The sequence below is a fragment of the Parathielavia appendiculata genome (genome assembly GCF_033297405.1).
Source record: "Parathielavia appendiculata strain CBS 731.68 unplaced genomic scaffold N657scaffold_16, whole genome shotgun sequence".
Taxonomy (NCBI): domain Eukaryota; kingdom Fungi; phylum Ascomycota; class Sordariomycetes; order Sordariales; family Chaetomiaceae; genus Parathielavia; species Parathielavia appendiculata.
This window is the reverse complement of record NW_026944235.1, coordinates 246,709-257,616: the sequence shown is the minus strand read 5'-3', so window position 1 is coordinate 257,616 and position 10,908 is coordinate 246,709. Positions and strand designations below refer to the sequence as shown.

At 57.0% G+C, this 10,908-nt stretch overlaps 4 protein-coding genes and 2 non-coding genes across 6 annotated transcripts; 5 read left to right on the top strand and 1 right to left on the bottom strand.

Annotated features, from left to right (window-relative positions):
• Positions 1–49: 49 nt before the first annotated feature.
• N657DRAFT_602802 (uncharacterized protein) lies at positions 50–4,801 on the top strand. The gene is made up of 5 exons (XM_062790127.1): positions 50–586; positions 647–673; positions 730–1,715; positions 1,765–3,466; positions 3,528–4,801. Exons 1-5 carry the CDS (start codon positions 134–136, stop codon positions 4,467–4,469), a joined length of 4,110 nt encoding a protein of 1,369 aa, XP_062644301.1. The 5' UTR covers positions 50–133; the 3' UTR covers positions 4,470–4,801.
• Positions 4,612–4,707, top strand: N657DRAFT_t131. The gene has a single exon. It is a non-coding gene; the product is annotated as a tRNA-Ala (tRNA).
• A 758-nt stretch (positions 4,802–5,559) lies between the features above and the next one.
• N657DRAFT_579554 (glutathione S-transferase) lies at positions 5,560–6,312 on the top strand (the record flags this gene model as incomplete). Its single annotated transcript, XM_062789400.1, has 2 exons — positions 5,560–5,613; positions 5,689–6,312. 2 exons carry the CDS (start codon positions 5,560–5,562, stop codon positions 6,310–6,312), a joined length of 678 nt encoding a protein of 225 aa, XP_062644300.1.
• Positions 6,313–6,621: 309 nt separating this feature from the next.
• N657DRAFT_156670 (uncharacterized protein) lies at positions 6,622–8,140 on the bottom strand. The gene is made up of 2 exons (XM_062785993.1): positions 7,593–8,140; positions 6,622–7,516 (listed from the first exon to the last, which is right to left on the bottom strand). Exons 1-2 carry the CDS (start codon positions 7,765–7,767, stop codon positions 6,867–6,869), a joined length of 825 nt encoding a protein of 274 aa, XP_062644299.1. The 5' UTR covers positions 7,768–8,140; the 3' UTR covers positions 6,622–6,866.
• Positions 8,141–8,455: 315 nt separating this feature from the next.
• On the top strand, positions 8,456–8,540 carry N657DRAFT_t132. The gene has a single exon. It is a non-coding gene; the product is annotated as a tRNA-His (tRNA).
• Positions 8,541–8,779: 239 nt separating this feature from the next.
• Positions 8,780–10,810, top strand: N657DRAFT_602797 (FAD/NAD(P)-binding domain-containing protein). The gene is made up of 2 exons (XM_062790126.1): positions 8,780–10,031; positions 10,119–10,810. The coding sequence occupies exons 1-2, from the start codon at positions 9,030–9,032 to the stop codon at positions 10,431–10,433; spliced, it is 1,317 nt and encodes a 438-aa protein (XP_062644298.1). The 5' UTR covers positions 8,780–9,029; the 3' UTR covers positions 10,434–10,810.
• The last annotated feature ends 98 nt before the right edge of the window (positions 10,811–10,908 follow it).

Here is a 10,908-nt window from a genome sequence, read left to right as displayed (position 1 = left end):
CACTTTGGCCCATGGAAGCTACTACAGCCGGAGCTTCGAAGCCGCAACAAACACATTGCCGCTCGACAGCTCCTGCCCGCGCAACAAACGACGCCGAAACCGCCATGAAGTTGCCTTTGTCGTCCGATTCAACATGACCGACAGCTCGCCACAGGCCGGCGACCATAACAATGAAATACCCGGTGACGCAACGGAACCGGCGCCAGACACCGGAGTCGCACCCGGCCAAGTCATCGGCGCGACAGCCCCAGACACGTCTAGTTATGCTCAGACTTCGACTGGTGCTGATGCAAAACATGCACTTGCTTCAAACCCATGCCGAGAGCAGTCCACTGTGACGGAGGACAACAGCGTCGAAGAAGGAGAGGAGGAAGGCAACGAGGAGGAAGGGGACGATGAGAACGGGGAAGACATCGATGAGGAGGAGGAGGAGGAGGAGGCGGAGGAGGACGACAATGACGAAGAAGACGAAGACGAGGAGGACGAGGAACCGAAGCTTAAGTACGCACGTCTCACGCAACACCTCGGGCCCGTCTATCGGAATGGCGACGCCACAAGTGCGTTCCTTGTGACGGGGGATAAGATGGTCAGGATGCCCCAGCCGCCTGTGTGTTGTAGCTGGCGCTGCTGCTAACTCTGGTTGCAGATAATCGGGACGCACAATGGCAATATCGTAAGTAGCACTGCATCCCCTCTGCCATGCCTCGTACTTATTTTACTCTTGTACAGCACGTTGTCCAGCTTCCCGCCTTCCAATCCCTGCGCGTTTACCATGCCCACTCCGCCTCAGTTACGTCCATATCGATCTCTCCTTTCCCTCCCCCGCTTCCTAGCATCCGAACAGACGCCGCTCTGAAGTCAGTCCCAAATAGCCCTCTGCGGCCGGCCACGGGAACCACCGAGAGCCATGCCTCGCCGGCTGCCGCCTCGAGAAGGCCAAAGGACCCGCCCGCCGTGCCGAATACGCCGTCCAACAATATCTACATCGCAACCTCGTCGATGGATGGAAACATTTGTGTGCAGTCATTGGTCGAGCCCAAGGATGTGCAACTGCGAAATTTTGCCCGCCCCGTCCAGGCCGTCGCCTTGTCGCCCGAGTTCAAGCACGATAAGACTTACTTGTCCGGTGGACTCGCGGGTCAACTTGTCCTGACCGTGGGTGCGCCCACTGGCCGGAGCACGGCCATGACGGCAGGCGCCACTGCCCAGGCTGCAGGCTGGTTGGGCAGCATGGTTGGGGCCGGCAGTGGTAGAGATACCGTTCTGCACTCGGGCGAGGGTGCAATCAACGCCATCAAGTGGTCCCTGTCCGGCAAGTACGTGGCTTGGCTCAACGAACATGGAATCAAGATCATGCGCACGAAGCTGCATCTCGAACACGCGGATGCTGAAGACGCCTGGAAGCGCATTGGGCATGTTGACCGGCCTCAGACCGAGGCGTGGGAGACCATGGCCGGCGTGTGGAAAGGCAGGATTGAGTGGGTCGACGAGCAGGCGGTCGAGCCTGATGATGCCTCCGCAGACCAGCGCGACGTCGTATTGTCACCCGCGGCCGCGAGCCTGAAGCAGCAACAACTCAAAAACACAGAAAGGGTTGAGAGACTGCTGGTGGGGTGGGGAGGCACCATTTGGATTATCCACATTCATCCCGGGGGCGTCGGCACCGGGAAGGATGCGGGGGAGAGGTCCGCTGGACGGGCAGAGATTGTAAAGATGTGGGTGACTTGCCCGTATTTCTCGTCTCGACGCTTGCTGACGTTCCAGACTTCGCATGGATTGCATTATTTCCGGCATTTCGTTATATACCCAGAACTTGCTGTTAGTGCTAGCCTTCTGCTTACCGGATGATGAGGAGGAGAACGAGGACGAACGACCACCCCGAGGACACAAGCACACGTTGTCCGGAGAGTCTACGGGGAGTAGGCCTTCCGGGGGCATTCCGCGCAGACAGAATAACCAACCGCCAGAGCTGCGCCTCATCGACCTATCGTCGCAGGCTGAAATCGACAAGGACGGCCTCAGTATCAGCCGGTATGAGAGGTTATCGTCGAATGACTATCACCTTGGCATCTTGCCAGCTCAAAACGCGGCTGCGGCGGCGTCATCCCGTGGTGCCCTCGAAACGCTCGCGGGCCTTGGCAGCGACGTGCTCAACGCCGCCCTGAACCCCATGTCCCTGTTCAGTTCCGCCGCGAGCGTCATGAGCAAAGGGAGTGATGGCGCGTCTGGTAGCAACGTCGCTGCACCGAGCGGTCGAACTCCGCGAACCTCGGTGCATCCCCATCTCGTCAAACCGGGTGTCAAAATCTTCATTCACAGCCCGTACGACTGCGTACTGGCGACACGACGCGATCTAGGTGATCACTTGGCGTGGCTTCTCGAGCATCACCAGTACCAGCAAGCATGGGAGCTGGTGGATCAGCAACCCGAGATCATGTCGACCGCTCCCGACGTCACGCCCACCTCACCACAGCACACGCAAAGTACGGATGATTTCTACGATGACACTCCATCGGTGGCGGACGGGTTGCGGTCCCTTTACTCGTCTGCCGAGAAGGAAAAGCGGCGCATCGGGGAGTTATGGATACAGGATGTCATCGAGACAGGAGACTGGGCGAGAGCGGGGCAGATTTGTGGCAAAGTTCTTGGGACGCCTGACCGGTGGGAGAAGTGGGTTTGGACGTTTGCGGGCGCGAACAAGTTCGACGAGATTGTGAACTTCATACCCACGGAGCGCACGCGGCCACCGATGCCCGGGACGCTGTATGAGGTCATGCTGGGCCACTACCTCCAGGTCAACAAGCTCCAATTTCGGGAGCTGCTCGACCGGTGGTCGCCAGATCTCTATGATGCGAGTGCGATCACTACGGCATTGGAAGACCAGCTTAATTACCGGGACGTCCGGGAGGACAGCGTGGAGGACGGCGAAGTCGGTCGTGACTGGCGGATCGTCATGGAGGGTTTGGCCAAGCTTCATGAGGCGAACGGCAGGACCCGGGAAGCCCTCAGATGTCACATCAGACTCCAGGATGCCGATTCGGCGATGCGTCTGATCAAGGAGGGTCATCTTGCCGACGCCGTGGCTGACGACATACCCAGCTTCATTGGCCTACGAGTTCCTCATGACCGTGCCAGCAAGATGAGCGTTGCCGAGCTGGAAGAAGCTACGGCGGAAGCCATTACTTTGCTCGTAGACGAGGCACAACATGGCTTGGTCAAGCCTGGGGTTGTCATCAACCAACTCCAGGAGAAGCATCTAGATCTGTACACCTTCTTCTACCTCCGAGGCCTGTGGCGCGGCGAGGGCATCCATGAGCATTCCGGCGAATCTCGCGCCCGTCTTGTCACCGACAGCCAGTCCCTAGTTGACCAATTCGCGGACTTGGCGGTGCACCTTTTCGCCATCCACGACCGGTCGTTCCTGATGGACTTCCTCAAGAGCTCAACGGCCTACGCATTCGAAAAGGTATCGGTCTCCCGCAACCGGCATCGTTGATGCAAACCAGTTCGCTAACGTTCACCCCCAGGCAGCCCAAGAGTGCGAATCTTACAACTACATTCCCGAGCTCGTCTACCTCTACTCCAAAACGGGCCAGACCAAACGCGCTCTCTTCCTCATCATCGATCGCCTCGCTGACATCAGCCGTGCCATCGCGTTCGCCAAGGAGCAGGACGACCCGGATCTCTGGGAGGACCTTCTCACCTACAGCATGGACAAGCCGCGCTTCATCCGCGCGCTGCTCGAGGAGGTCGGCACCGCCATCAACCCCATCGCGCTGGTGCGCCGGATCCCCGAGGGGCTCGAGATCGAGGGCCTGCGCGAAGGGTTGAAGCACATCATGAAGGAGCACGAGATTCAGTATAGCATCTGCGAGGGCGTGGCCAAGGTGTTGAGGAGCGAGGTGGCAGCTGCACAGGGGCTGTTGAGGATGGGCCAGAGGAAGGGTCTCAAGTTTGAGGTGGCGACATCTACGATTACGACCGGGGGGGGCAAGCAGGTTGCCGTCAAGGACGGACAGCCACCACCATCATCATCACGACCAAGCACACCAACGCGTCGGACGGCTGCTGCTGCGGGAGACGCCGCAAAGTTGGACAAGGGACGTGCGAACGGTGAAGTACCGCTCGCGAAGCCACCCACCCCGGCGGATCACCGGAAAGCCAGGAAATGGACGCCCGGCCACTGCGCGGACTGCCTCGAGCCGTTTGGCGAGTGGGAGGTTGAAACGCTGGTGGGGTTTGCGTGCGGGCACGTCTTTCACCTGACGCACCTGTTCGAGAGGTTGCACCACCCAGGGCAGGAGGAGGTGGATGAGGTCGTGCTGAACGGGGTTGTTGATGCGGCAGAGCAGAGGGTATCGACGACTACGACGCACTTGATCGGGGCCAAGGTCACGCATGCGAGGCTGCTGAGGGATCGAATTGCGGGAGGGTGTCCGGTGTGTGTGAATAGGGAGGAGGGAAGGTGATGGGTAGAGGGTGGGCTTGGGGAGGGTGATATTAGGGTGGTTCATCTATTGTGAATAACGCAGAGTCCAATCGGCTGTCTCTGAGGCTGACGCTAGCGACAAGAACAGCCCCGACAACATCCATCGACAATAACATTTCCAAGGGCGTGTGGCTCAGTTGGTAGAGCGTTCGCTTAGCATGCGTACTTACCAAACCCGTGTATGCGAAAGGTCCTGGGTTCGATTCCCAGCTCGTCCAGAATCTGAAGAAAGTGGATTCCTGATTATTTTGCTTGTATTTTCTGCCAAAGTCTCTTTTTGTGTGCCTGTGGATTGTGCACCGAGCTTGTCAGGGGCCAAACGAAGGCGGTGAATTTTTCAGGGAGCTAGGACCCGATTGGGTGTAACTTTGCTTTTCTCGAACTTTCCACTTTATCCACCTGGGAACAGGGACATAAACTTCCCTTAACCGTGGGCTAGGCGACCCACTTCGTTGAACGCGCCCACTCTCTTGCAACAAGAGTCAGCTCACAAATCCAGCCCGCGGTGTTCCCTGATCCTAGCTGTCGCAGGAGTCCGCACGAGACCGAGAAACCTCGAGCGCGTTTGAGAAAGGTTGACTGCTGGTGAAGGGCTTTTTGGCCAAACGCTTTGCGTTGGTTGCCCATCTTGTGAGATATCAGATTGTCACAACACGGCCTTTCCTGAAACGGCAATCGCTCAACTCCAATCATGTTGTCACTCTCATGCTAACCGTTTCTCTTAGTTGTTGCACAGAGTATCTGGCATGTATAGTACATGTATTACTGAATACTGGATGCACAGCAATGCCGAGCTGCACAGCACGGGTGGACCCCGAGATCAAGGACCTCCCTCATCTCGTGGGCCGTCGGAGCCAGAAGAGGGGTTAGGAATGCGGTTTGCCGGGGCGGTGTAACCGTTCCACAGTGTTGGCCAGCACAGATAAGAAGGCCGTCAGGTCCAGGGGTTGTGTGTTTTGTCTCTGGGTTTCCCGGTCCAAGCTTGCTGTTGTTATATTCTTTGGAGCACGAAAATCTGCCTGTTGTCCGAGCAATCCCACGTATTGAGACTCGCTTCAACCACGTTCAACATGGCCCCCTTCGGCAGACTGTACAGCTACCCCAACAGCTACCGTGTCCAAAGGGTATGTATGTCCTTTGTTCCTTCTATCCTCGCCCAACCCCCTCGACTTGTCAACAGAATGCTAACCCGCCTGCAGCTCCACGCCATCGCGGCCATCAACGGCCTCACCCTCGAGGATGCGCCCGATTTCCAAATGGGTGTGACCAACCGCACGCCCGAGTTCCTCGCCAAGTTCCCGCTCGGCAAGGTCCCGGCCTTCGAATCGGGCGATGGCACCTTCCACCTGACTGAGGGCCAGGCCATCGCCCGGTACGTGGCCGAGAGCGGGCACGGGGCGGGCCAGCTGCTGGGCGGCGACGACCCGCGCACACGCGCGCTCGTCGAGCAGTGGTCGTGCTTTGCCGCGCAGGAGCTCGAGAGCAACATCACGCCGCTGCTGGTCATGTGCCTGTACAAGCTCGTGCCGTACGACGAGGCCCGGTATGCGTACCATGTCGGCGGGTTTGAGAGGGCCGTCAAGAGGCTCGAGGTCGCTGTCCAGGGAGGGAGGAGGAAGTTTCTTGTGGGCGAGCAGCTCACGCTGGCGGATATCATGGTTGCCGGGGTGCTGCAGATGGCGTCGCGGTTGGTGTTGGATAAGGAGATGCGGGAGCAGGTGCCGGGTGTCGAGGCTTATCTGAAGGGTATCATGGAGTTGCCTGAGATGAAGCCGGCGTTTCCGCCGTTGGAGCTGTGCGAAGTGAGGGTTAAGGGGCAGTGAACTTACGGTAGTGAAGGGGTAAGAGGCTACCTTGCCCGATTGAACCGTTTGAATTGTCTTGAAAATTAATACGTTATGGAAATCCGGGTGCGCCTCTAGGTCTAACACGCTTCAGACTCAGGTCCCTTATTTTGGCGTTGATTAGGTGGAAAACTACCTAGTTATTTACCTATTGACCTTGAGTACGGTAGGTACGGATCTAGATAACAGCGATTGCTCGTGAGATGGCTCTTAAAATGCAGATTATAGGTTGGTCAGCTCTCAGGTAGCTGGGTTCATCTGGGTAAATGATATGGATTAATGAAAAGGCTTATATATTGATAGGAAGTCTCTGTAAGTTCACTGATGTTCAGTTCAGCTCCGTTGCCTGCTACCTGAACCATTGCGCAGGCGTTGCATCTCCCTGCCATGGAACTCAGCCTAGAAACGTCTCCCCTCTATAGGTACTCAATTACATGTAGATTCAAGCTTCCCGTTCTCCCCTTTCCCTGAACTTCTACACTCCCTCACCACTCGCACTAGGCCCATCTCCATGAAACTGTCCTAAGTGTTGTTCACACTGGGCCGTCCCCGTAAACATATTTCCACAACGTATCCATACCCGCCTGATCCATACCAAGCTCGTCACAGTCCTCCGCAGTAAGCGTCCGCCCACAATGAGGACAAGTCCCACCTACAGGTCCATGTAAACACGCGTCGCGCCCGTCCACTAGTACCCAATCTTCGCCCCCTTCTTGCGCAGCCACTGGCTCCCCACGATCCCCGGCAGGCCGCTGCAACATCTCCATCCACTGCTCCGCCGAGCTCCGCTGATGGTCCATGGCATTTAGCAGCATCGCGTCTCCCTGCGACGCTACAAATGTGTCTTGCCTCGACCCGGCGGGTGCTGCTGTTGCGGCAAGATCGGCGAGGTCGTCGTCGTCTCCCCCGCGAAGGGTGCCGGTCTGGGGTTGCCACGGGGACATTGCCTCCGATTCCGCTCGCGGATCCATCCCGGTAAAGGGAGGGTCGTGGCAGATGACTGGCAGGCTGAACGCAGGGCTGGACGCGGCGGTGTAAAGGGCGGGTTCGGGTTCGGGCCAGCTTGGAGGCGTGTCTGGCGGCTGATGAGTGGACGGGGGAAACCTCCTTGGGGCTGATGAGCGCTGCGGACGTCCTGGTAGCTGCCAGAATCTTGGTCTTGGTGAAGGTGGTGTGTAGGCGGCTGAATTACGTCAGAACTCAGCTCAAGCCAGCTCACCTGGCTCCAACTCCGAGGGCCGGGGGGCAGGGAGGCTTACTGAGGAATCTCTTGTCGATATGGAGGGCTACGCCCCCATCAACGGTGTCTGGAAAGCGAGGTTGCAGCAAATTTGCTACTTGATTTTGTACGAAGGAACCTGAACGATATGGATCTGGGCCGAGGGAAAAGGCGTTCGGGAATTGTCCCTTGCCGTCCTCTTGAGGGCTACACATCGTACCAGAACTAGATAGCCCTTTAAAAATAACAGTACAATGTCTCACTACAAAGCCGTGAAAGGACGGGTCGGACCAGTCTTATATGCGTGGGGAACTCGAAGTACACAGGGAAGGCGACGTGTTTTCGTTGAGTATGACAGACAGCCAGTGCGGTGGATCCGCATATTGCGTCTTGTACATTGCAAGATTGTAGCATAATTGGGACATGTGAAGGTAATCTTCGCGTCATTCTTTAAATCGGAAATAGCCTCATGCTAGCGGCACTGAAGATGAGGATCCAGGGAGGCGCACAAAAGCGGGGATCATGCATGACGGCCGCGCCCAGCTAGAGTGGACTATACACTGCATCATTCTCCGGGCAGCATGGAAGGTTGGAAGATTTGCATATATAGGAACCTCAGTCAAAGGCAATAGCACACACGTGGATTGGTGACTGCAGAGAGCCCCTCATACAGGGTTTTTATCAACCCGAGACTCTAAATCCCAAGAACACGGAGACTTCTCACGATAGGCGTCTACAAATCTAGCCAGTCGTCAGGAGAGATTCTAGCTGGAGGCCCGCTAGTGGCAGCCACCGCCTCTGACTCAATCGCCAGCGTTGGGTTGCTCGGCATTCATACCTTTGCGTCCTAATTACAGAGCCCAAGATGATAAGAGTAGAATATATCACCACAAAACTCAAAATGGGATAATAGTATAGTGGTTAGTACTTCTCGTTGTGGCCATCCTCGACGTCCGAGAGGACCCAGGTTCGATTCCTGGTTATCCCATTGCTTTTGCATTGCGAAACACATTCGATTGTGGATTTGTGATTTTGTTTTTCTCTGGTGTAAGCTCTTGACTTGGACTTTTTGCTTTTAGCATCAGTCAAAGGGTCGAACCCTTCTCAGAAACTGCCGTGGAAGATTGCGCCTGAATGGCAGCCAATCAGGACTTGAGTCAACTTCAGATGTGGCGTTGAGCTCGGATTGAATCCGATGCATGCGACACGCTAGCGCAGACGCCGGCACGATAAGTACAGTAGCTACTTACTTATATCCTGAAGGCTTTCGCCTGTTTTCAAGGGGCATGGTTTCTTTGCCTTTGGACCTCAGAAATGCGCCTATAATCTGGCGGTCTCTTGACATCTTGCCGATCCTTTCCACGGCGCATCGTTGGAACTCTAGAGTCCGAAGCTCGCGGCATCCACAAACACGTTGCCTGCTAGCACCAGAACCCGATAATTCGCACAAAGCATTACGCCCATCAGCCCAACGCCAATGCACGCCATCATCGTAGGTGCAGGTCCTGCGGGCCTTGCCGCAGCGCTGGCACTACACCAGCAATCCACAGACTCATCGCCCATTCGGGTAACGATTCTCGAGCTACGGCCGGGCATCCAGACACTCGGCGGCGCCGTCAACTTAACGCCGCTTGCCATGCGCTATCTCGACGCTCTCGGAGTCGCACCACGTCTGCGGCCCAAAGGAGCGAAGGTCAGCCACATCAACATGGTGTCCCACCGAACCGGTTCGTCGCTGGGCAGACTATGGCCCAATGTCGACGCCATTCGCGTGCTGCGGCAGCATCTGGTCGAGGCCATGGTGGACACGGTTCGCGCAGTGCCAAACAACCACATTGAGCTCCGGTACGGAGCCAAGGTCACCAGCATCCAAGAGCTCGGCGACGCCTCTTCCCCGCAGGGCAGCATCCATGTCCGCTTCACCGACACCACCACCACGACAACGGGTGGTGGCCACGACGACGACGAGACCATGATCCAAGGCGACCTTGTCCTCGGCTGCGACGGCATCCACTCGTTCGTGCGCGGCTCCCTCGTCGACCCGACCCGCGAAAAGACCTACTCCGGGCGGGCTACCGCCTACGGCTTCATCCCGGTCTCGGAGCCGGGAAACGCCGGCATCACAGCCGCCGCCGACGGCTCCCCCGTCGTGGGCATCTCCACCGTCATCACGGCCCAGCTGGGATCGCTGCTCGTCACCTTCTTTGAGCCCTCGCTCTCGAGACTGTACTTGGCTGCTGTGATAGCGCAGCCGGAAAATCAAAAGACTGACGGGAGGGAAGGGAAGAGGGCGACGGGGGCGGAGAGGGATGCGCTTCGAAGTGAATTTTCGAGGCGGTTTCGAGGCGGGAAGCTAGCCGGTCTCGAGGAGGCGCTGGAAAGGTGCGAGGAGTGGGTGTCGTTTCCGGTCTACATGCTTCCTCCGGGGGGGGTGTGGTCCAAGGGGCGTGCGTTGTTGCTCGGCGACGCCGCGCATGCGGTATGTTGATGATCATCGTGGTGACGGAAGGGGGCCTTTTTCCACAGCATATTGCAAGCGCTGACAGGAGGGTAATAATTACCTTAGATGCCGCCGCAGGGCGAAAGCACCGGAGTCGCAATTGAGGACGCTGTGCTTCTTGCACACGTCTTTAGCCGCCGCGACCGGCGGTCCATACCGCAGATGTTTGCCGACTACGAGGTCCTGCGCAGGCCGGTCATCCAGAAGACGTACCAAGAGACTCTTTTCCGGTGGGAGAAGGTTGGCGACAAAAGCTGGTTCAAGACCGTGGTTATGGACTGGCTTACAACGGGAGTAATCTGGTTCATGAACAGCTGGAGCAAGGACAGCTTTGGGCGCGATGTCAGGGAACTTGAATTGCCGACTTTGGGCTCTCAATAAAGAACATCCAGGAGGAAGTATATCTTGGTGTGTACGGCGTTGCCGCGTTGTGCCACACAGGGCCACAGAACTGAATCAAACGCGCCTGGTCCGGCCCCGAATTTCGGTTCAGTCTCGTATGTACGAGATGCTGATTCATCCATTACAGGCGGCTATTGACCGTAATAAGGATCCCATGGAGGAATGAAATCCCTGTTCTCGATTCGTCATCAATGTTGTCACCTAGGTCACGCCTCTGAAGAAAGACGGCTGGGGGCAGAAGACACTGCGTCATGTTGGAACCTGCAAGGCGACGACCGCTGAGATATGCGCTGGAAGAAGCTATTCCCAGTCAAAGCAGTGGATTGAATTTTTAAGGTGGTAAAAAGTGATTGATTGACCATGCTGTTGATGGGCATGGGAGAGGACTAAGTATGTAAGGAAGAGGGGTTGCAGTGCTGGCACCAATCAACCACCGAGGTCCGTTGAATGCAGC